The sequence below is a fragment of the Argiope bruennichi genome, chromosome 7 (assembly GCF_947563725.1).
Source record: "Argiope bruennichi chromosome 7, qqArgBrue1.1, whole genome shotgun sequence".
In the NCBI taxonomy this organism is placed as follows: domain Eukaryota; kingdom Metazoa; phylum Arthropoda; class Arachnida; order Araneae; family Araneidae; genus Argiope; species Argiope bruennichi.
The window spans coordinates 112,254,940-112,282,524 of record NC_079157.1 but is presented as its reverse complement, the minus strand read 5'-3'; the positions used below and the strand labels follow the sequence as shown (position 1 = coordinate 112,282,524).

Genomic DNA, 27,585 nt, shown 5'->3' with positions numbered 1-27,585 from the left:
TTTTTACGGTAACACTGCCTTATTCTGAGGCCTGGTGTAGAATTATTAGCTTCGAGGCTGGATAAGCATGTTGATTGAATTTTTTTTTCCAATCTAACATATATCAGGTGCTCAAATTAAGTTTGCAACAGTTTTCGTATTACATTCTTTTATGTAATCTGATTTGTTTGATATTTAAAAAGATGGAATTTTGCTTAGGAAGTTTCATTAAATTCTTGATATCTTAGGATTATCGAAATCTATAAACTACAGATGATAACAATATAATATTGAAATATTTTCAAATTAATTTAACTGTAAGTTAATCTATTAATTTCAAATATATTTTTATACCACATACAAGATGCCAATGGTAACAAATTAAAAAATACATAATATCAGAATATAAAGCTTGCTATATTATAATAAATTATAAAATATTTTAAATAATAATTAGGAAGCTTTTGAAAATACTTGTATTAGAAATTATATCTATTTAACATATATTGCAAAAATCATATTTATTTTTTATGTAATAGAAATCAACTTTGATTTTATATTTTTCATCAAAAATAGGGAAGTCAAATCCAAATAATAAAAGTTGAGGTGCTGAAACATTGAAATAAAGAAATTGAGTTGATACCAGTATCATTCCATTTCATTTATTTAAAATTGTAAAATATATTAGAATGCGATTAAAACTCATATTTTAATTAGAATATTTATGTTACTATCTCACACTTTTATGATTTTTGTTTTGATTTCCATATTTTTGATTTTTTTTTCAAGTTTCCCCCTGAATTATTATGAATTCACTTTTAAACGCTTTCAAAGCTATTTTTCTTGTTCTTGTGTGTGCTGTGTTGTGACTTGTGGCACTTTACAAGCCTGCTGACGGTTATCTGTCAGCTATTTAAGCCGAGTGAGCGTCTCTTGTTTTTTTAGTAGTGCCATCTAGAGCCAAGAGCACACCTTAGTTACTTCATGCGTCACATTCGCTTGCACAACCCCTTTTTACAAAGGGGGGGGGGGCGCACATTCACACACCTCACAGATAGAACATAGAAGAACAACCATGCCCGAACCGGGATTCGAACTCGGGACGCCCAGAAGACGCGCTACCCCTATGCCAAGACGCCGGCTCTTGTTCTTGTATTCCTCTTTTACAATTTTGTAAAAGAGGGATTAGAGAAAAATAGGAGAAAATAAAGGCAACAGGACGACTCACCGAGGAAGAAATATTGATTGGATCAGTTCTGCACATGAGGTATGGTTAATCAGGGTGGTTTGAAAATGTGAGCTACCTAGCAAAATCCAAAACAGTACAAATGAAACAGTCATAAGAATCTCAATTGTTTTTTTGTTTCTATTCTTTTTCATAATAACATGTGATGAGGTTAAAAATGAAATGTTTCCCTTTTCTGCGCAATTAATTAAAAAAAAAAGTTAAATTCAGTACAGTAATTCCCAAGTTAGGCTGGATTAAAATGAACATATCTCTAAAGGCAGTCAGCAAATAAATTATAGATAAATTATCAATCATAAAGGCATTATTGGATAACTCACTCTCAACATGGGTTCATATAACATCGACTCAACCAGCCCAAACATTTACAGAGAAACGATCATGCTGTCTCACCAAATAGGGCCGTGGCGAGCTCAAAAATGTGTATTATATTGGTTGAATGCAACCATCTCCAGTGAAATATACCTCATCCGTAAACAAAAGATAATGAGAGAAATGAGCTTATTGCGCTCATTGGAGGATATACAACTGTGAAAATGCTCGTGAGCAAGATAACATATAAGGAGCAGTGATTGCAGTTTTTGGAGAGGATATGGATGTAAGGATTCTCCTTGCAAAACACGATGTAGCTACATTGTTTCTACTATTACAGCAGCTTTGGCACATATGCAGGCACTCGGATTACTCTCTACGGCAGACAACACATTTTGTTCCATGGACGACAGGCCAGGGGTGACTCGCGGTTTGTCTATTATCTCTTAATTACCCCTATTCACTTCTCTTTAAAGTTTGTTCCAATATTTATGAGGCACTTTGTATATTTTTGTAAAGTTATTAAAATAAATAGCCTAAAATAATTCATTATCGCGCCGATAAACTTAAAAATGTATAAAAATATGAAATTAAATTAACCATTCATTAATAATGGGTGCTCATGATGTGCATTGTCTATGTCTGCTAAATCACTAGTTTAATATAATAATTAAGTAACTAAACGAAACAGAACGGAAAAGTAAAATTAAAAATAAAGTAAAGGCTTTAAAAATTATTTATTAACCATTACTGAAGTATGGAAGTATTTAAATATGGAAAAAATTTAGGAATATAATAATAAAATTATATTTGATTTCGAACAAATCAGCATAAATTCGATTTATAGCTTATATTTTTACAGTATGTCAATAGGAAATTTAAATATCTTCCCGTAAAAACATTTTTATTGTTTTCGGAAAAATATGGTAGACTAACAAAAGAAGATTTTTTTTTAAAAAAAAACTTCTGCCGTTATTTAAAATATACTTGTAATCTGAAACTTGAATACAGTGCTTGTCTATTTATAGATTTGATGAAAGTGGTGCTTAAATATACTTTTTACTCAGACAAAGGAATAATTCGTTCTCCTCTGATAAAATAAAAATCTGTGATTCAAATGATAAGCAATACATTCATTATTATAATTCAATGAAACCTTATTACATGAATTATATAATGCTATAATAAGTGTACTTATATGATAGACACTAAAAAATTGTTTGCAATTAGTTTAAAAATGTAAAGAAGTTATAGAAGATAAAAATTTAAATCAGAATATTTCTATCCGCTTTATTATTTTTCGGCCTTTCTTACTTTTATTTACCATTCATAGTTTTTTCTTTTTAACTATATTTTCATATGAAAGGATGCAACTTGAACAACTATTTTATAATTAAAATTACAAAATAATTAATAATAAATATAAACACTTCACTTATTGAATAATTTTCAGTACTCAGTTAAAAATTAAAATAGAAATAAAAAAAAGCTTGATTTAATTACTTGATTACAATATCAATTAATGTTTCTTTTATTTTTCCTTATTATCTGCATTTAATGATCGCATTTTTTTCTCTTTTTATCAAAATTTCTATTAAATAAAAAATTGAGAGATTTTTCGCAATTTTTCACTGAAGGTGTCAATTTTATTCGCCATCAACTTGTTCTATTCTTGCTTTTAACAAAATAATTTCCGTAAAAGTTGCATAATTTTATTTAAAACGAATAAATCTGATTTTTCGTTCTTAATATTTCTTCACTTTTGGCAACAAAAGAGTCTTTATTCCCTCCTTTTATCGTTCCAGGAATCCTTTGATTCCACCTACTGATCGACCAGCTGAAGTTTATCACTCACCCTTATCTCCCCTTGTCAATAGATGGCGCTACAGTCTCATCTACCCATCATCCTTTGAGCGAGTGTTGCGCGGAGGGGTGCAGTCAGGGCTAATCTGAGGCAGCAGTTTCCATCCAAGGTTCGCCCCTGCTGTTGTGCGGCCCATGGACTACCACCTGCGCTGGACCTGCGCCCCGTGAATGGCGTACAGGAGGAAGGGCGACTCTGGGAACGGGCAGACGCCCGGGTGCGACGACAACCCCAATCACATCGTCTACAGGAAGGTGAGCCCCTGCCTCTTTCTCCGCATGTCGCGAAATGGGAGAGCCCCAGCACAAAGGTGTTGTAAGGCATGGGACATTCGATCAACAGGGGCAGAGTGGTTGGACCTTACCATTCCGATGCCTCGGTTTCGACTGCGGAATTTTCGCCGGAATTTTATTTAATGACAGATGTTTTTTTTCCTCACACCTGGATAGAATAGGGTTTAGTTTCGTGCAGGAATCGTTTGGCATAATGGAATAATTGCCATGTTAGTAGATTTCGAATGAGAATGATGGATTTTATGAACACTACAATTGTACATTTTTTCCCGGAAAGGAAGAAAAGACACATGGATTTTAAAATTAATGTTATAAGGTCGGTGTTAAGTTGTAAATAGTTTAATATTAACATTTAATCCATTTAAATAAATTCATCCATTCAAATTTAATTTAGGATCTAGAACAAGTGAAACGTGGATTTGATTCACAAAATTATGGAAATATAATATTTCCAGCGATTTTTTTTTATCATTTGTAATTATATTACGAATATCACATTAATAGACATTTAATAACATAGCCGACTGCCAGAATAATTTTTTAAAGTTAGAGTTTATAAGCAAAATGGAAAACATACACACACATTCATTCAGTATTTTTCTAGTTAATACAGAGATAAAGTTAGAAGATATAAAACTAGATGAAAGCCTAAACTGGATTAAAAAATATAAAATACCAAACAATTTTTTTTTAAAAATTTTTTGGAGAGGTTTTATATTGTCATGATGTTGGAAATTTCTTTGATGAGTTTCATGTACGATACGGCAATGTAAGATTGGTGTAAGACGATTTCATGTAAGATACGAGTATTATAAGAACTAAAAAAAAGAAATAACATATATTCTTAATTACTTTTTATTTAGAAACAATTATAGAAGATTTTAAAAATTCAATTTCAGTTTTAGAAAATGATATAAAATTACCAATGAGTTTTTGTTTAAAATTTTTAGAATAACTATAGCCACGGAATTTTTTTATTTTTATTAGTGTATTGCATGCTTAATGTCTGCTATATAAATCTTATGGATATATATAGCCATGTGAAGAAACAAAAGTTGTTTTTATTCAAGAGAAAAAGTAGAATTAGGCATATTTATTTGATATATATATAGGAATACAAAATATAGTAAAGATTTGAGCATAATTGTGGTTGATCATAGTTATGTCCCTGATTTCAGAATTTTTTCCAATTTTTTATTCACTTATAAATACAGAGATAGGGGCTAATTTACCTTCATTTATGTATAAGACACATTGTTAGTATAACATAGTTTCAAATATAACAAGGATAACTACATTGATTATGAATTTGGTGTAATAATTTTATGAATCTTTTTATTACATCTCTTAAGAGATGGAAAAGAGGAGGTTTTCCTTCTAAATTTAAATTAATGTAAAAAGCGGATGCAATAAATCACATTTATTTAGTTTTTTTTTCCGTTTAAACCAATACCATTAAATAATTTAAATTAATAGAATCTTATAAGCTAAAAAAAGATACTGATTAGGAATAAAAATCTAGATTCAATTAAAAATTTGATAGCAAGTCAGATACATTTTCATGTTTTGGAAGGGTTTTTATTCTATACATAATATAACACTTATAAACATGATTTAAGATTTGTGTTTCTTATTTTAATTTTATGGATTAATAGTTTTAATTTTATGGATATCATAGTTTGAAATCTTTCAGAAAGAAAGAAAAAAAGATTTTATTTTAAAATTAATTATAAATACCTAAGTTTTATCATCTTTATTTAATATTTTTCCATAAATATTAATGTTACTTTGGAATTTTTACATAATATATTTATTATTATTTAAAATATATTTATTATTTAATATATTATTTATTATTATATAATTTTTATATAATATATTAATTTTTATATAATTTGGAATCTTTTTTTAGTTATTAATAATTTTCCATCTATGGAGCTGGTGCAAAATCTTAGTTTGGTGTGTTAATTTTATGTACATTTTTATCAACGAATTACTTTTATATCTGGAGAGAAAGTAACTTCAGAGAGAAGTTTTCAAACTTCATGTTAAAATAAATACCAGTTTAAAATTTGAATCGCATGTATAAAACGCGCTTACATCCGACTATGTAAAGGCTTGAAATCTAATGGAAACCTGAACTCTTTAGCATCCAAATACAATACCTTTTTATAATAGTTTTGAATCATTTTATAAATATAATATTTATGAAACGAGACAGACGTTGACAGGATATTGGTTTTGCAAAATTTTCTTGATTTAAGTGACTAATAATTTAATTATCTTTAATATAAAATTAATTATTGGTCGATGTAATGTTTAATGATGATGTTTTATTTATTTATGATGATTTTTTATACCTCAATAACATGGACTTTTATGAAATTCGAGTCACTTTATACTATGGAAATATTTTCACGAACATAAGACATCTGCATTGTCTTGTTGCTAATGGCAGTGCCAGTTTTTATTGATAGAACACGGATTTTAAATAAAGGCTAAAATTTTAAGCCACACCATGCAGGTATTAGTTAAAATATGAAATCTAAATTCTGTTCAAAAAATTTCTGAAATATCGGACCATCTTTTAATATTTTATTTTTATTTTGGACTTTTAAACTAATAAAAGAAAATCGTATTAGCGACATTAATCACTAATTTTTCTAGTTAAAAGTTTTTTTCTAGTAAAAAGAATAAAATGAATTCGTTTCAATTTTCTATAATATAAATTTTGTAAAAACAAACTAATTGTATTATTTTTTTACTGTGCACGATATTTCAAATTGTAAATTTCGTATAAGAAGTTGTTTCTTCATTAATTTTGTGGCTGCCTGCAATTCGTATTTTTTTTATGTATCAAGGTGAAAGGTTTATTAATTTTAAATTAAGACAAAATAATTATAAATTAGCATTCTTTCTATCAAAGAAGAATTAAATAATATATGCGATAAATGGATGGATATGATTACAAGGATTTTTAAAAGTAGCAAATGATATTTTAAATTCCATAAAATGATTTTATATTCAGTAAGTAATAAGTTTAAGAGTTTGCAATAAAATTTGTCTGTATACTACTTGACTATACGACTGTTATAGTTTAAAGTCTTTCTGAGACTCAAAAAAAAAAAAAAAAATTATATTTTCAAATTCGCCTTGAGTTATGTCGAATTTATTATAAATCAAATTATATTGCTTTAAATTTGCTCGTTCTCTTTTAATACAAGGATCTGTTACAAACTACAGCTTCGCGCAATTCGATTAAATAATTATGTTAAAATATTTTTTAATTATATTGAAATTATAATATAGCATGAAATAGAATAGAATATATAGAATAGCATTAAATTTATGCGTTTAGCATTACTTAGCTTTAAATTACCAATTCTGATTTAATTTCATATGAAAAAAAAAGAAAAAACGCATTTCAAGAGGAAATCAAAGTTTAAATGAATGACAAAAATTAAGGTTATATCGCCAAGATAAAAATTTATTAATAGATAGATTAGAATTATAGAGACAGATTAGGAAAATCAGCAGAAAAACAAATAAATTGTCCGCTATTTTTTTAAATTGAAAATATTTTATCAACTTTCTTAAAAATAATAATATAATAAGAATTCTATATCAGAATGTGCTTTTCTATGATTGACCAAAAATTTGATTGGACTTGTCTGCTAGTAGAATAAGCGTTCTGGTTTGGTATTTTTAAAAATATACAAGAAATATCCAAAACTGCCTTTCACACGACATTTTAAATCTCGGATTATTTTAAATTTTTTCGACGAATACTTCATTAGAAAAAAAAAAAAAAAAAAAAAAAAACTGAAAAATCTTCTTTCAAAACTAATGAATCAAATGAAACCAAATTTAATATTTACACTATAACAAGTATAGGATGAATTCAACAACAACAACAACAACAAAAAAACAACAACAACAGCTGAAGTGTTTACCCCCAAACGTTTTTGCATACTCTTTCATAAATATCCCCTTCCCCCTCAATAAAGTTGTGGACCTTGTCCTAAGTTGTGAATACCGGATTTTTATTTCCAGATTCCTACACATGAGAGTATGTTCTTTATATTATAATAAAGAAAACCGATACTTGTATATTAATTGCATGGTATTAGCAAATAAAATGCATAAGATATTGGTTTTTGCTTTGAACCAATTGAATTTTATTGAATTGTTTGCGATCAATCAAGACCATTTTCTTTTGACGATTACACGCTTTTATATAGTTAATACACAAATACCTGAAAATTGAATATGTATTTTAGGTATCGTTTTTTCCGAACAACTGAAATTAAAATTTGCCATAGAACTAGAATTGTATTTTCAAGATTACACACCAAATTTTATTAGTTTAAGCCTTCGCATTTTTTAATTAACACTTTTACATGCATGCGAGCCGGCGTCCTGGCATAGGGGTAGCGCGTCTTCCCCGTGACCTGGGCGTCCTGGGTTCGAGTCCCGGTTCGGGCATGGTTGTTCTTCCTGTTCTATCTGTGAGATGCGTGAATGTGCCCCCCCCCCCCCCGTAAAAAGGGGTTGTGCAAGCGAATGTGATGCGTGAGTAGCTAAGACGTACTCTTGGGCCTAGTTGGCGCTACTAAAATAAGAGACGCTCCCTTGGCTTAAAATCACTGACTTCGTCAGCGAGCTTGTCCATGGCAAGTGCCATTATAAACAACAACAACATGCATGCGAAAATACAAACCGTTTTATACAAACCAAAAGGTCAAACGGTCAACCACTTGACAAATTTATGTAGTTCAAAATTTGATACGGTTTTTGTTTTAAATGCTATAATGATATACTAGATTTTATTTATCTTATTCTTTACGTTTTATAGATATACGCTTGGATATCCAGAAAGACAGATTTCACGTGAATTAATTTCATATAAAATTTGATTTAAAAAAAACTACAAATTTGGTGTATAGACAATATACAAAATTTCCTTCATCTGGCTCTTAACGTTTTGAATTATTGTTTTTACAGATAAACAGATATAATTCCAAAAATCTTTTTCTCTAATCGAGGAATTCTGAAGAGTGCATATTCCTCAAAATATTTAGTTACAATACAGGAGAGGTTATATAGTTGCAGGTTTTTTTGCCGATTACAATATTTTCTGTTTCGATTTAGTTTTTCTTCGCATATGAGTACGAAAAAAAAATGTAACGAATGCAGGTAAAATTCGTTTTTAGGTACAGAAGTATAAAGAAAAGTAACACAGTCTGTATATAAATCCAGTACAAGAAAACCCACAGAAAATAATATTTTGTTAATCAACTTTAAGGTCCCCTGGATCACATGCAGTATTTCCAATACGTTGGTTTCCCTATCTTTAAAATATTGCATAGTAAACTTTTGGCATAATTTAATTTTTTTCGGGCAAGGGGAGGGACGGCAGGAATTTATCTCCCCATAGAATGTTATTCGATTACCAGAAAAATTAATCCGGAAAAGAAAATATTTTCCTTAAAAATTTGGCAGTCGTGTCAGATGTATATTTTTAATATAAATCAGATTTATAAAATATAGCTTAGCGCAACCCTTTAAAGGGCCATTTTTTTCTCGTCATATGTTAAAATATTTTTAGGCTTGAAATTAGAATAAGAAAAGGGATTCATTTAGCTTATTAGATAAATTTAATTTGATTAATTAATTTAGTTAATTAATAATTTAGTAACCAATCAAGACACATCATTTTGTCTGAGATAAAGAACTGAAGCATCTAAGTTTCTGACTTACTAAAAAATTTGTTAGAACTTATGCCAACCTACATCATTTCATACAAAGATTGATAAATTTGGTGGGAAGCGTACTTCCCATAAATTCTACTGGCACATTTATTAACCTTTTCATCATTACTTTTTTGCTAAAAATTGTATCAGTGATTTTGATTGAAAAATTAAAAGAAATTGTTAAAATTAGTATTATTTTATATTTATTTTGAACAATTATTTAAGTATTTTTCTAAAAAAGAATGAGACCAAAAACAATTTAGTACATTCCTAGTAAAACACCTACCATAGTTTAAGAAATCTTGATCTAATGCATTGCAAATTTGACTTGTCGTGTTTACATTTTCACGGGCAGACAGCTAATGCATCAACATGATTCCAGGAATTATTATTTCGGATTGAGACAGGCCGGCACGATCGATATTCATCAAAATGGAATCCTTTTGCTATAATAATATTTTCTCTGAACATGATCATTATACCGGGAAATAGTTGAATTCCATTAGATTATTTTTTATTTGCAGTATAATCTCATATTTATGTGACAGTTTGAAATGTTTTTTTCGTTGTTTGCAACACTTCCTGTTTATCTGCTTTCTGAGAATTTTTCCGTAGGTAACAGAAGATAGAATCAGTAGGTACAATTTACCTTTCCTCCTATTTGCATAATATTTCTTTGCTGCATTGAAAAGTGTAAAAGAGAAAGAATATTGAAAAACAAATCTGTGATATCTTTCCCTATCAAGTTAGCGTTATGATTGAAAGGAGAGATTCACAGAAATTCTTTAATAGATGTTGAATGAATGATTCTACGAGCTCCGACCTCGGAAACAAATTTGGTTACAATCTGACAACTTAGAGATAAAAATGTTCTGGAAAACACAAGAATTATGACCTTTTCTACATCAGGAATTAAAGTCTGAAACTACATGATGCCACTCCTTGTCGGAAACTCAAATGTCCCTATATAAGTTTGAGAAACTCTATTGATAAATTCTGTTCTTGGATTATTGTATTGATAGGTGGCGCTGTTCTGCTGTTGCTGTTACCTAATTAGCTATTTGTTGCCAACTTATAAGTTGTTCATTTCTCTACAGAGCTGTTCTCGGTTCATATTTCGGCTGTATTTCTGCTTCCTGTTTTCTTGTGGGGTAAAGCATTCGCCTTGCATTGTGCAACATGTTGAAATTCCTTCATCGTATAACCATGGGGCAATTTCTGTAACAATGTTGTATTCAGATTATCAAGCTTACGGATTTGATATATCGACACTTTATATCAAAATGACGTATATTCAGTCTGCTAAAATATTTTATTCAGGCAAACATAAGTAAAGATTAACTGTATCTGCTCTCTAACTGTTGTATTAGATATACGATGGTTGTATGTTGCTACTGCTCTCACCTTTTTCATCAAAATTCAGTATGTTTCTCTGTTGTGATTTTGATAAGGTATTTTGATGTAATAATCACAATAAAATTGACATTTTCTATAACTATTTAGTTAACATTATATGATCTAGAATAAAAAAAAAGTGCCAGGTTTTTATAAATACCATAGTAACTAGAGATTTCTAACACTTGTTAAATATTTCTTGAACATTATATCGATAAAAATGAGATAAAGGTTGAATTTGAATGAAGATGCATCATGATATAAATTTTTTTTCCTTATTTTCTCATGAAAGTAGTAAAACATAATTGTTAAAGAAAAAATCGACCTTGAGATTTTAATGTATCAACACGTTTTAGGTTTTTCTGAGTCTCTCTGAAAAGAGCATAATTCAAAGGCTGGATGATGTTGAGGAGTGAAATTCTGTATGTAGGAAATCCCTAAATTTGTTAATCTCAACGCAATTTTGGATAAAGTTCGTCTTGAAGAGGCACATTTGTCTGTCCGCCTGTACATGGGTATGGCGTTTCAAACACTCAACTATCAAAATGGATGCAACTTCGCATAGGGTTTAACTATTTTAGAAGCCTTTCTTCGTTTTGCCATGTATCATGTACTTTCTGTCATTTGACCCAAAATTATAACTAAATTGGAAAGTATCCGATTTCACTTGAACTAATAGAAAATCTTCAGCGCTTTTGTAACTACTTGAAAATCAACTAAGTTAAAAAAAAAATTCATCATTGCTTACTTGTGAAGTTAAACCTTAATTGTTTACAACAAAATTTAAAAAAAAATATCAGCGGTGTGCTTTAAACAGGAATTTACTCATTTTAAAGAAATCAACCATATATTTCTACTTTCATCAATATTTGAAGAAAAATAGAGTATGAAAAATGTGTAATAAATATGAAAAACAATTTGAGTTCCTTTATAACAGTGAAGCCTGTTCTTGTAAAATTAACTTTAAATATTTTTAAATTAATTGAAAACAAAACTGTACAGCAGTTAAGTTGGTATCTTTAAGGACAGTAATTTTTTTTTTATTTAGATGGTGTAAAGCTTATTTTTGTATTGTTATATATTCAGCAGTTATGATAGAAAAACCTCAAAATTTTACTTGATTTTTAAGTAATAAAAATTCTAATTAAGAGAAATTGTATCGAGGTGTACATCACCACTCTCAAAATTTGTCATCATTTTTATTGACCATTAGGCCACACACACACACACACACTAATAATAGTAGAGATAGAGATAATAATTTAACCACAATAAATGTGTATACTTTATTTTTATTAAAAGACTTTTAAATCATATCAAAGTATTCATCAGTTCCGTCCCCTGGGTTATTTTGTCGACATGTTTAATGTTATTATTAAAGTCTAAATTATCCGTTGATTCTGACATCAAAGCAGTCATTAACAAGCCCTAACCACCAACATTCATCTGAATCAACTCGTTACCGAAAGAGACTGTTCCCTAGCGATCACACCCATGCACTTATTTTACAAGTCTGCAATAAAATCGGTTTTAAATCTATGGCTGCCCTACTTGGAGATCAATAGCTGTTAAGAGGATATTGAGAATGTTTCTAAACGAATAACTGAGCAGTATCATAAATATTTCAAAAAGGCTGGGACAGCCTAGTTGGTAGGGTGTTGGACTCGTATCCCTTAGGTTGCGCATTCGAACCCGACCGGCCGAAGACACCCCGTGTGTGTGATGACTGGTGCACGTATAAATATGTCGTGGTCATAAAGTCCTCCATATCGAGAGCAATACCACTGAGGATACTGGTTCAGAGGTGATCATTCTCTGATTCAGGTCTAAATTACGATCTGTGGATGAGTGAATGAAATGCACGAATGAAGTCCGCCCCGAAAAAAGGGTTGTGACGCGTGAGTAGCTGAGTCGTACTCTTGGCCCTATTTGGCGCTATTGAAAAAACAAGAGAAGCTCACTCGGCTTAAATCGCTGACAGATAACTGTCAGCGGATTTGTTAATTGCCATAAGCACAACAAGAATAACAAATATTTCACGGTCCGGCAAAAGGAATTAAAAATAAAATTAATCTTAGTAAAAAAAATTTTCGTCAATTTTTTTTTCGAAATATTCTCTCTCTCTCTATATATATAGGAAACAAACACTTTCGACTGGCTGACATATTTTAAGTTCTTCAACTACTAATTAGAATTATATATTGTTATGTTACACCAATTAGAATTGTATATATTTGAACTTCTTCTTCAAATGATTTTTTTCTACCAAGAAAACTAGCATGTTTAGTTTAGTTTAGTTTAATCATATTAACGTCCCGTTGTAAAGCAACACTAGGACTAAATATCACTTTTGAGATGGACCTCGTCATTTTGAACCGCGGTCAGATGACGAGGACGACACCTGAGCAATTCCCTCTCCACACCACACCACTCCAGCGGGAGGACGTTTGGCCTTGACGATTTAACGTGCAACAGATCCCCTTACACGACGTTTTTTCGGTGGAATCGGGTCTCGAACCTGAAACCCTACGCCTTACGAGCCGAAACTTTACCACCAGGCCACCGCGGCCCTCAAAAAACTATCGCGAGTGATCTCCCTGAAATTTGCAGAGTTATTCTTTAATAAATGTAGTGTATTATTAACAGCATGCGATTGATGATCAATAGTTATAAAAGAGCTTATTAGAGTGTGATCTTTGACAATTAATCACTGGACTGCTGTTAATAAAACAAGTGTCAGAAGACACAAATGTGTATTTTAGGTGGGTTTTTTTTTATCATCCGACTGAAATAAAATTTTACACAGAACTGCAGTTACAGTTCCAAAACTACATATTAGATGTTTTATACATTTCCATTTGGAAACACACATTCACATGCTTGCGAAAGTGTAGGCAGATACAGGGTAAACCTCTTGACGGATTTGGTTCCATATGTACAATATCTTATAAATACCTACATTTTAAAGTAGTATATGTTAAGAATTCAGTTAACCACGTGATCTTCCTCGGCGGAGCTAACTACCAATCATGTATCACGTGGTCTCCCTGTTGTTGTTTAGTATTTTTTATTCCAGTAGAAGCGAACTCGACTCCTGTACTAGGGGGAGTGTAATCTCGGCTCTCTTTCTCCCGAGAAATTTTATGTGTAGTTAGTTCTCTAGGCCTACTATACTATGGCGTAATCATGTGCCTTTTGTTGTTGATGTTACCAATAAACCACATAAAAGACAACATGTGTCTTCAAGTCATTTCACCCAGACCACAATCTTGGCTTTCGAATAAATTATTGTACAATCAAGAAACGCAATAGTAATTTATTTACAGTATACCTGAATATGAAATTTTATATATCTATATTTCTTCGCTTTGTAGTTATCGTGTTAATTTATTTTGGGCAAGCAGGCAGACATACTTCTGAATGGACTTAGAAGAAAACAAAAGATTTGCTGTAAAGACCATACGCCACATTTCATCCGCCTACCACAAAGCCTTTTCGATTTGACGTGTTCATAAACAGATATAATTCCAAAAATGTATTTTTAGAAGTCAGTGAGGTCCAAAAATGAAGATTCGTTAGAATCTCGAGTATACTTCGTACGCGAGAAAGTAAAAATATTACGGTTATTCAAACTTCTAATCCTAACTATAATTTTTCAGAACCGATTCATATATCTATGTTATTTAAAAAAATTATTATTATGTATTACAGTGATATGCGAACATGAAAGTATATGTTTAATATGGTCACAAAATGTGTATGCGTAAACGCAGTAACTAAAACAGTGAAAAGCATTATTGGAAAAAATACCTTAAAATATTTTTTAAATTTATAAAAGTTAAAGAAAAAAATTACATGGATATGAAATGTTATATGCAAAAAGCAATTTTTTTTTTTGCTGATTTGTATAGCGGTAATAACATGTTCCGAACCTTTTGAGAAAAAACCTTATTTAAATAATTAATCATTAATTGAATTTTTAAAGTTCGAAAATCTTTTCATAATGGGCCCTACTGTTCCGGAAGGCTTATCTATCAAATTTGGTAACTTTAGTTCCAATATTCTGCCCTATGTAGCATTTTATTAAAATTTTGCTTTGTGAATGATGTATCAAGAAATTGACTGAAAACATCAATTTAATAATCATCATGTTAAAATGATAATTAACAGAATTAGTTTGTTATATGCTATCAAATTTATTCTGCTATGGTTCTACTTTCTCACCGAAAAAAGTATTCTATCTGTCAAAAATTTTCAACTCGAGATTCTGACGAATCACCATGTTTTGTACCTCTCAGAGTTCGCAAAAATACATTTTTGGCATCAAAGCTGTCTCTTCGTGAATATGATAACTCAGTAACGTTTTGAGCAATACGGCTGAAATTTGATTTATCGACTTCAGATAAAATTCATAGATTCTTCTCAAATTCAGTGTAAGTCTGTCTTCTTGAAATAAGAGTCAGCTCAAAAACTACAAAGCGTAAAGAGCTAAGCAAAATTTGGCACTCAGATTTAGCATTTAAAATGTAGATTATCAAATTTCGAACCAAATGTATATAAGGGTGACCGCCTGTAAGTCTGTATTTTCGCATGCATCTAACCGCGATACTCAAAAACGTAATGACTTGATTACATGGAATTCCGTATGTGAGTTTGAGACTACCATTGTAATTCAGCATCAAATTTTGGTTTCAATAAGTCGAAGCAAATACATCCAAAAAGCATGTTCGCACGAGAGATTCACTGTTGGAGAGACAACTCCCTCTGATTATAGAATCCTTTTTTGGCGCAATTTCAATAATTCTATGAAAGAAATTTTATGAAAAAAATTTATCCAATTTTTTTATTTTTGTTTTTAGGTATTTTGTAAAGATGTGCAATTAAAATCACGTAAATTTGTTTTCTTTCAAAATTTTGCCATAAAATATTTAATTAATATTAATTTAATTAAATAAATTATTTAATATTAATGTAAATTTTAAATTATATTTAAAAAAAATCGAAGCTCATTAATTTCTACTTTGCTTTATTAGTGCTCTTTTTTTATTTCTTGTATGAGTCCATACAAAAAGAAAGTATTAGAACCATCCCCAAGAAACCTCGAACTCCAGATTTTGACAAATCTCCACGTTTCAGACAGTTTCCATTTCCGCAATGGTTCGAATGTTCGAAGTCCAAGGCAAAATATATTCTCACAAAGCTTCATAATCAAATTCTATAGTGACTATTTAGTATTTTTAGGCTCATTGATACTGTAAACATATGAATATTTTTTAATCATTTTATGTATAAACACATTGATTTAATCCTCATTTACAATAAAATATGCTAGTGTCGTCTGCACCGATGGGGGGGGGGAAGGTAAAAATCTACGCCTTTTTACCTGTGTCATTATTGGATGTTCTAATCTCAAATTTTACTGTGGCTTTAAGTAGCACATGGTTTTTTTATATTTAAAGTGATTAATTTACATATTATATAATGATATTTTAAACTCTTAGCTTCAATTTAATTAATTTCCAAGATTTTATTTTAATTCAGCCCTTAGTAACTTCATTCTAAAAATATTCACTTATTTCGTGATCCAATTCCACTTTCTCTACTTAATTAATTCAAGAGTAGCTTTATAAAATTTCTGAATCGGCTAAAAACCTAACTTTCGCACAATCCGAGTGAAGAGACAAAATACCGCTGACGAGACAAATTCTTTTTTAAAAGATCCCTGTGTTTCCCCTGCCTCTTCAACGCACGTAGCAAAAATCCCTATTGAAATCTTAATATATTAGCACTGTAAAGAAATATTTTCCCTATCAAAATCTCAGGTTGTATAAGACCAGGAATAGAATGTCCAAGGGCTTTTTCCTCATTCCTTTTCTGTGTCGTTCTGTGCGCTCATCGCTTGTACATATGCCTGCTTCTTCAAAATGAAATAAAACGCCGTGACGAAATCAAAAGTATCTTCATTGTCTCCAAACTGTATTCTGCTTCACATAAAATAATGCTTACTTTATATTATATATATATATATATATTTGAATAAAGCTTAGCACAAATATTAAATTAAAAAAAATATGGGGTTTTAACTTTTTTATTGTTTTTATTTTATGCTATACTGTAAGAAAGGAGATTGGGTTGAGATACAGTTTTTATTATTTTATATTTATGCTTATTCATTATATTCTTCCTCTGAAGACCAGTTGGAGTAATTGCTAATAGTTTCTTTCAACGCTTTCTAAAAATTTTGAATTTGATTTTGCATTTTTTTTATTAGTGGATCGCTATTTATTTCTATCCTTTAGTGATTAGCTTTGATTTGTTTGATTTGGGAATTGAAGTTTTTCAATTCATAGAATTCCAGATCTTTATTGTTTACTTTTATTTTTACTGTATATTTACATCTAAAGTGTGCAAATTATGCCTTTTTTATTTCTTAAACACTGTGAGAATGTCTATGAGAATTTCTTCTATAACCTTTGTTAGTAAAACTGTGACTATCAAATCTCAGATATTTTTAACAATTAACAAACTGTCTGGGCACATCATCTAACAATAATATATTCAGTTAGTTCCAGCACGAAATATCCTCCTTAAAGTTTGCTAATAAACAAAATAAATTAATTTTTTTATCTAATAATTTAAAAAAAAATCGTGAGTTGATTGAATTTCTAAGAATCATATATTAAAAATGTTCAGAACCGTGACTTTGCGATTTGAAGGTAAGCATGTCATGTACTATCAAAATTAATTCTCATCAGCTGAAGTCGATTTGATTAATCCAAAAATCAATCCATTAACCAAAATTAATTGCTCCACCCCGCGGTATTTCAATTAACATCTGAGATCGAGCGTAAACTATTTATAATCCAATTGCTTCGCAACCTTAATTTATAATCTATGTACTTCAAGACTTTAGATATAAGTCAAAAGGCTGCCCTTTTTTGGTAACATGCAAAATTTGATTTCTTGCAAAAAGTGCTCATAGTTAAAGAATGCCGTTTATAATGAGTGATTAAAGAAACAAGTATTATGTATCCAGATTTTCACGATTGGGACGACCGAAAACAGTCTCAAACAGTGCAACATAATCACTACGGCCAGCGTGCCGAGACGCTCTTTCATGGCCTTTTCGTGGAGACTGGGAGCGTCTCGGCAAGATCCTATGTTATTTCTGACATAGATAGTGCGCGTCCTACCACGCTCAACATAGCAAGTGCATGCATTATTGCAAAAGATCCTTTTTATGCCTTCTTGAAACTCAAAGAAATTAACTTTTCGGTAACAGAATTTTCATTTTCGAGCTTTTCTCTCTAAATTTAATAAATTTTAAAGAATATTTAAAATTTAAAAAAATTATGAATTTTGTTAACTATTTTATAACAATATTTCATTTACTAATTTATTTATTAAATTTTAACACATTTGTTCCGATGGTATTAACTCTTTGCACTCGAATGATGCTTTCAGGCACTATGCAAGACGGTGCATCATTTTGATGTTTTATTTACTTATTTTTCGATTTTGATTGTTAAAAATGCCTACAGAATGGTAAAAAGTCGTAGATTAATTTTTCGGAGAAAATCAACTTATATATATATATATATTTTGGAGGAATAAACAAGGCCTTGTATTAAGTGAATAATTATGCATAGAATTACTTTTCCAAGTGCAAAGAGTTAAATACATTTTTTTTTATGAGTACATTACTTTTGCTATAGTTAATTTTTAACAATAATATAAAGAATCATTTCTGAAACTTTATCATACTAAGTTTTACGGTTAAGAAGTGTATATATTACTTTAAATGATTAGTTTCCGAAAATATCACCCAAAGTTATTTTTGAATTTTATTTTTATTTATTATTACTTTTATTTTATGAATTCCACAAGAAAATAGTTATTCGATGGCGTTAATTAAGTTTTATTTTCTTATTTCCTCATTGTTTTAACATTTTACTTTTAACCACGATCAAATAATAGTTTTGGCATTTTTCCGTTTCCGATAATCGGAAAAAAATCGCCAAATAGTCAGCGAGTTTTTTTACGATTTTTTTGCTGGCGATTTGGCGAAAATAATGTAACTGTCACCAACGGCCCTCGGAATATAATGGTACTTTTCCATTCCCAAAAGCCGTAAAAAATCGTCAAATGGTTGGCGATTTTTTCAAGATTTTTATTGTTGGTAATTCGATTTGGCGAAAATAATTTAACTGTCACCAACAGCCCTTGGAAAAAGTATCAATTTTCAATATTTTCATTGTATGCAAAAGCAAAGCGTGTATGATTAAAAGGATAGGTGTAAATACACTTGAAATTTTCTTTGGGAGTGATGAAAAAATAATAAAAATTAAAAATGTATATAATTTTTTTGGGGGGGGGACGACATTAGTAACAGGCATATTAAAATCAGTCTTGTTAAATGTGGCATTTTAAAAAATAATTTTATGGTGTAGGAGGAAATTTGAGTTTCCGTTTTGTATTGTCATTTGTCTCTATATACAGTGGGCAAGTATGTTCATTTTTGTCTTCATCTTTACTTATAATCAAAGTAAATGTATGTGTTTCTATGTTGAACGCTCTACAGATTAGACTGTTTGACATAGGTATACCCAAATTTGACAAATATATACTTTGGAGAATGCAAAAATTAGCTTGGAACGATTTAAAAAAAACAGTTTTAATTAAAATTTATATTAAAAATTGCAAACATTTTATTTCCTCAAAAACTTTCGAAAATATTGCAACATAAAAATAATTTTTACATCACCTTAAAATACAAAAAATTATAATTTCTATGATATCAATTTATTTGCCACATAAATTTTTTTTTCTTCTGTATGTAGTCAAATTACGAACAATATTTTATACCTAAGAATTCTGTGCACCTATTAAACTTAATACAAATTATAATGCAAAAACATAAGAATCCTGGAAGAATATCAAAGCTGTTGATTTAGAATCCGTATTTGCTTTACAAACCGAATTTCTATTGATATACAAAAAATAATGAAATGAAACTTCTGTCTGTATCACAAATTATTACTGCCGAAGAAGATTTCAAGAGAGCTAGCGCTACATTTACTTAATACATAAAAGATTTAAATTTACATTTAAAATACTATCAACGTGAAGAAAAATGTCAAATTTTACCTTATTTTAGGTTAAAAACTAGGTTACATTGTCAAATAAAGAATAATATCAGACTGCATCTATTTTTTCGAGAGAGTTTAGATGATGTGACATAAAATAAGGAAAATGCATTGTAAAAAGAATAGAATGGCATAAGGTTTCTAAAAGAGTTTGAAAATACAGGGTGTCTCAAAAACCTTGACCTCTGCTTTTATTCCTTAAATATTGATCATATACATATACTGTAAATTACAAAGTTGCGTAAAAAAGGGTGTAAAATGTTATGAAATCGATTAAGACTTTCAGGGGATTAAACTTCCAAAAATACAAAATTTATATTTTTATACGGACCCCGTACAAAAAAATTCTTAGTGAGTAAAATGTGCCCCATCGTCTAATAAGGTCATGTACAAAATTTCAGATGATGGATATGAGTTCGCAAAGAGGAAAAATCATGTCGGATGTTCGTGTTTTAGGGGTCGTACACAAATTAACTAATGATTGAATAAATAAATAATAATTTTGCTATTTATTGGTTCAAAAGTATTAAATATTTGTATAAATAATAACTTAAAGGAAAGATTACATAAGTTTTTTGCAAGTTCATTGACTGTGCTATTTTTATATTCTGTAATTCATGATATATAATTTTAAAGTATTTTTCAGGAAGCATAGATTTTAAAATTTATATTTAAAACCAAAGATATGAAGCATATTTAATTTCCTTATGATGCCTTCCTGCGTCGCGTTATCTGCACTGAAGCTGTAAACATTTGTATTTTAATGTGTGATTGACCCTTCGCCAACTTTGTTTTAACATATCTTTGAGAGTTTTCATGATAAAATTCATAAATTTTGTACATGACGTTATTATAGGATTGGGCACATTCTATTCACTGGAATTTTTTTTGTACGGGGTCAGTATAAAAATTTAAATTTTGTATTTTTTAAAGTTTAATCCCTTGGAAATTTTAATCGATTTCATAATACTTTGCATCTTCCTTTACACAACTTTGTAATTTACAGTATATGTCTACGATCAATATTTAAGGAATAAAAGCCGCGGTCAAGGTATTTGAGACACCCTGTATATCTATGAAAGTTTGAAACCTAAAAATATTTTGTTGAAGCTATTAAGATCAAGTTACATAGAATATTTAATTGAAAAACTTTTGCGACTACTTATCCCAGAGAAACAGCTGGCCACCAAAGACGGTTAGTATTTATTTAGAAAGCTTTTTTTTCCATAGATTGAATCGAAAATGTGATATAGATCTTTAATTTTTACTCAAGTAGACCTGAAGTGCCGTATTTATCAAAATATATTTTATCTTAATTTTACTTTGTATTTGAAAAAGTTAAAAAAAATGATAACCCATCTAATTAAAATGTCAAGCTCATTTCATATAAATGAAATGATGCACGAAACGAATGCTAATTAATGAAGTAAATTAGCTTTGAGAGCCTCTCTTAAGCTACAGAGAAATTATCATTTATCTGCCTCTAATGCTAAGCTGTTGAATGAAAGAATTTGTTTCATCTGAGCATGTGCGAATAGAATTTATTGAGCAGAGTCGATTTGAAAAATAGGGCTGAGACGATTTTGACTGTGATGAGATTTGTTTAAATTTCGTCTCACTTCAGCTGGGTTTCGGAAAACAATGATAACTAATTTAATATTGTATGAATTAAACTGTGTAATCGGGGAATAAGTAGGGCTAAACAAACAATGAAAAAATTAAATTAAATTAAAAGATTTAAATAAGACACCAGATCCAATTTATCAATGCAATCAGATATTTTATTTTGAAATCGTAAAAACTGGAAGTAAACAATTTTAAATAAAAAAATTATTTTTGAAATTGTAAAAAATAAATTCTAATAAGATTAAAATAATCGTGAAATATAATTATGTTTCTTTACAATGAATAGGTTCGAAAAATTTTATTAAAAGGAAAATAAAATTTATTAAGATAGGAAAGCGATTCCAAATTTTAATTTCGAATTATACGAATTAAAGTGAAACGAGCTGATAGAAAAAGAAAATAGACAGATGTTTTCTGTCAAAACTAATTAATTGCAATTCCATCGTATTAAATTTCATGATTACCAATATTGTTAGCGAACTCATAAAAATGAAAAGAAATTAATTAAGATTTCATTAATTCATAATTAATGAAATCACATTTCGGTTGGTTTTCATATATAATGTAAATTTTAAGGCCTATTATTTAACCCTTTAAAGGGCCATTTTTTTCTAGTCATATTATGTTTAAAAATGTTTAGGCTTGAAATTAGAATAAGAAAAGGTATTCATTTAGCTTATTAGATAAATTTAATTTTATTCATTAATTAATTTGGTTAATTAATAATTAAGTAACAAATCCAGACATCATTTTGTGCGAGATAAAGAACTGAAGCATTTAAGTTTCTGTTTTTCTAAAAATATTTGTCAAAACTTATGCCAACCTACATAATTTCATACAAAGATTGATAAAGTGGCCGTGGAAGCATACTTCCCACGGGCTTAGAAAGGGTTAAAGAAAAATCTTCCAAATTAGCTGAAGAAATACATCAATAAGACAGCTTGAGAACATAATGAAGGAAGACTAAATTATTTAAACAAAAATGAATAAAATTAATCTATATATTATTTATACGTCACATTGTTATCTATAGATGATAAATGTAAAGAATGCTGTAATTTAAACATTTACATTTAGAAATTAAAATAGAAAATTTTGAAATTCCATTTCCACCAAAGATGAAAACAGCGAGTTCAAATTCATATAATTTATGGAATATAAATTAAGTCTGCTTTAATATGTATCATTAAAAAGTAAAGTACAAAAGATAATTTTATATCATAAAAAGGAGTAGATTTAAAATAGCCATAGATTAATTTGTTATAAATTTATATCAATGCTATTGTTATCATAAATGAATATGCCGTTTTAATGCTTTTTTTTAAATTTATAGCTTGCTTTTTAGCTGTCTTTCTTCCCATAAAAATGAGACTTATGAATTCATTCAGTATAAGGTAATGATCATAAAAATGTGATAGACTTTTATAAATTGGTTGATTTTTGTTATAATACAAAAGAAATTTTTTATTAATATTAATTCAAAGAATTTATGTGCAGACAAAATAGAAATAATTAATCAAATAATTTCAATTTAAAATAACTTCAATTTAAATCCTATATCTAATACTCTGTGATTTAATCGTAATTCAAAGCTCATTCATTTTGTTTATTGTATTTTTAAAACTTATGTTTAACTTTATATTTTCCATGTTTATAAAAATGAAATTTTGTTATCGATTCCTTTCTATTCATTTCATGATTTGCTAGAATTCTAAAACCCTGTACTCTTCTGTGTTATCGATAACAATACTATTGCTCTATTTCAATTAATTATCAGTTCATATTTAATTGATTCAAATTTTTATTCCATACTTGCGGAACTTTCTGACAGTGAAGTACAAAAATGGTGGAAGTTAACACTGAAAAGCAGAAAATAACTTTAAAAAATTCAACCTTTTCGTGGCTTGATAAAAGTGCGTTTTTAAAATCTATTTTAATTAAACTTGTTCATTTGTACACGTCTGGAATTTAAATATTTAAGTTAATTAATTCATTTATACACGTGTGGAAAAGACAGAGGTTTGATCTAAAGCATTTGGTGTAAATCAGTAATGTATCAAGAATGCTATTTATATATTTATTTATTGTGGCTTTTTCTTAGTTTAGTTAATATTAACGCCCCGTTGTAAATCAACTCTAAGGTTATTTTGGGACGGACCTCGTCATTTTGAACTGCGATCAGATGACGAGGACAACACCTGAGCTTGTGAGCTGATTTATTGTGAGAGACTGTGGAACTAAAATTTATGTGTTGCTATCTACTTTTACTTTTTCGTAAACGAAGAAAAAATATTATAATCGTCAAGGGAAAAAATAATCGATTTCGAGATTTTGATGTACATTTAAGTTTCAAACCTTTCTAAAAAGCATTTTTGAAACTATGTCTGTTTGTGAACATGACGACAAATTTCGGATAAAATCTATCGCCAACAAGTTTGTTTGTCTATCGAATTTGAATAAACATGACAACTGCAAAGAGCTAGATAAATGAATGAACATGATAATAAAGAACTGGTTTGGTTTGGTTCTATTAACGTCCCGTTTGAAGCAACACTAGGGTTATTTTGGGACGGACCTCGTCATTTTGAACCGCGGTCAGATGACGAGGACGACACCTGAGCTTAATAAAGAACTGGATAAAAACATTTGGCGTACAAGTTGAACATTTAATGTGTAGATCCATATCCGATTGCACCCAAATCCGTCGAGGGGTTGTTCGTCTCTCAGTTTGTTCACTCGCATACATGTAAACGCAATAGCTCCAAACTGTTTAATGCTAACTTCCTAGATAAATGACATTTGGAATGCGATTGTATTGCTAAAATTATAGTTCTGCGTCACATTTTGGTTTTCGATCGGTGGAAGAGAAAGAAATTAAATCGCACATTATTTTTTATAGCATTAAACACATATGTTGCATTAAGTTCATTTCAGGGACTTTGAAAATAAACATGCGAGTACTTGTGGCATTCATGATCTTGAGACGTACAATTTTTATACTACATGATTATGAGACCTATACATGTTTATGGTGAGGGGAAAGAAACACCTTTTTTTAAAGAATTAAAAGATGTGTCTATTTGGAGCGGTCGTTATCTTGTTAACAATATCTCAAATCTAATTGTCATAAATCAGCTGAAGAAAAATGTAATAAATATCAACCACACTGGCAGAGTGCTTAAATAGTAATAATAATATTTGCAGTATATTTTGGATATAAATGCATAATAACATTATAAATTTTGTTCTTTTGCAATAAGATCTTCTCAATCCATAAAGTTCACGAAAACTGACATTAAAGTAATCATTAAAATTGCGGTCAACAAACAGAAAAAAAATTGCTATGCCAAATTAAAAAAAATACCGAAAGAAATTGATAACAATAAACTTTAATTTGATCCGCGAAGGAAGAATATAATGAATCAATATAAATATAAAATAATAAAAAAAAATTCAGGCCCCAGCTAAACGTTATTGATTTATGTTTAGATCTATTGACTCATTGATAAATCAATCCATTTAAACTTAGGAAGAAAAACCTATCTTATTTGCTAGACGCCAAAAGCAAAAGTTGGGATTTCGCACCTGATAATGGCGCAAGACAAAAAGGCATGGGTCATTTTAACGGTATCCAGAGTTACAGACGGCAGTGGATGATTGTATATATGTAATGATCTCTTAATCTCATTTAAATTCTAATTATTTTACTAATTTTTAAATTAATTTAACCCATATTAACTTCAATCTAACTAATAAGAGATAAATGGTCACTTATTTTCTGATCCAATTCCACTTTTTTTTATTTATTTAATTAATTAATACTACACGAGCTCTGTAAAATGCTTTAATCATTAAGTTCTCATTAAGTTAATCATTAAGCAAGGTGGGAATAACACCTTTATTAGGAAGTATGCGAGAAAGTTTTTGGGTGACCACTCTTGCTGATTTATCATGTATGAAAAAAAGAAAGATGTTAATAATACTTTTAGTAATTAAATATGAATGTTATGTATCGTTAATTAATTAGTAATGAATCATATTTGTTGAGTTACTTGTCATAATGACTCTAAACAGAAAGCTGACGAAATTTTTCCGATTTATTTTTTTATTGGATAGAAAACATTCATATATTTTTTTCTTCTTTTCATATATTGATTATTTCCGACAGTTGGCTTTTTTCCCTCCATCACTTCTATCTGAGAGCATAAGAAATCATTTGAGGTTCGAATGATTCGACAAATGGGAAAAGCAGAGGAAATGTGCTTTATTAGCATTATTAGGGGAATATATCAGAACTACTTCGATTCATCTGATCCTGTAGTTTTTCATCTGTCAGATCGGTCGTTAAAAGAGGCAAATAAATCGAAAAATGAACAAAAAAAATTCTCATGACTTTTTCCGATATCTCTATTTGGGAATGACATTTATAATGACTAGTCAAAAAGTATTTTGCCTTGTGCAGAAACCTTTTTTTTTTCTCCGTAAAAAGTCCTTTTTAGAATTCATTAAAATAATATTGATGGTGTTGCAATACAGTAGTTTGAATAATAAAATATGAAATTATGAAAATTGAGCCGAAAAATATTTTACCTTGTATAAAAATTAATTACTGACTCCATAAAACGTTTCAGTATACCCTTTAATAAAGACTATCCCAAAGCACGTCTTGCATGATATTGGCGCACAATAGTTACTTTGGATGAATGTCGCATTTTTACTTAGTCTATTATCTGATCCTTGGCGCATTTTTTGGCGATTATTCCCTGGCATACGGTTAATAGTATCTCAAAATAGAATTTGTGTTTCAGATGTAGTATTTTTCTCAAACTGTTGAAACAATAATTTAATGCAAAACTGCACTTGTAGTCACAAAATTCCTTACTGAATTTGATATACTTAAATCATTGCGTTTTTGAGTTGTTAATATACATGTTTCTAAAAGTGCCGACCGATAAACAGTCAATCCCTAGTTAGATTTATTTCTCAATTTAATCTGTTCTACACTATAGATATTAAATTTATGTACCAAATTTAACCTGTCTAGCTCTCTTCGTTCTTGTGTTAATTTATTTTTGAACAGTCGTACAGACAGACTGCATGAGTATGGATTTTGCTCAAAATTTGATAAAGATCAACAAATTTGGTATAAAGCCCATACACCAAATTGAACCCATCTAGCTCACAACTTTTTTGAGTTATCTTTGTCACAGACAGACAAACCGACATTTTTTTTAAAAATGTGTTTTTCGAACGTAGGGGAGTCCAAAATATGGTGACTCGTTAAATTCTTGAGTTCGAAAATTTTGAAAATTACTATACTTCCTCTATACTACGAATACGAGAAAGTAAAAAATCATTTTTTAGAATTCATTTAAATATTATTGATGGAGTCGCTAATTTGAATAATTAAATATGCATTTATGAAAACTGAGTCTAAATTAGTTTTTCAGTGATTTTAATTTTGCTGTGCTTAAAAGTACTTAGTAAATATATACTGTAATTCATTCATTCATTTATTTATTATCACTGCTTCAGAACTAGTAATTATAGCTTTCAAGATAATTTTTAAATGATATTCATTAATTTAAATTACCATTTTTTTTCTCTCAACAAATAGCAAATTGAGATTCAACTGTTTCTCGATTGTATTTAACATATACAAATAATCAACTTAAAACGCAGGATTCACAACAGATAAGAAAAATTGTTTCTGATTTTCTCTTGTAAATTTGTTGAAATTTGGTGAATATGACGTTGCTTTTATTTTCTAAGAAGACCACTGGTAGACTTAGGCACTTTGCGACCTTATACAGGGCACATAAAAAGGTCTCTTTTAGTAAGCTCGACTGTGAGCTCATTAACTTAGTTTCACATTTCAACATATGTTAAACTATAATAAATTAATAATATGTATAATTTCTTATTTTCATTAGTTTATATATATGTTTATAAAACCAAGTTAATTAAAATT

General features: G+C 29.4%; 1 protein-coding gene across 2 annotated transcripts in view; it reads left to right on the top strand.

The window, feature by feature from the left end:
* Positions 1 to 3,447: 3,447 nt before the first annotated feature.
* LOC129976562 (regulator of G-protein signaling 7-like) overlaps positions 3,448 to 27,585 on the top strand; it is a 339,884-nt gene continuing 315,746 nt past the window's right edge. The window contains exon 1 of one of the 2 annotated variants that reach the window (XM_056090192.1): positions 3,448 to 3,655. In XM_056090192.1, the coding sequence (XP_055946167.1) occupies positions 3,572 to 3,655 (84 nt within the window). In that variant the 5' untranslated portion in view covers positions 3,448 to 3,571. The remainder of the gene's footprint in view (positions 3,656 to 27,585) is intronic. The other variant, XM_056090191.1, reaches the window with a different exon arrangement.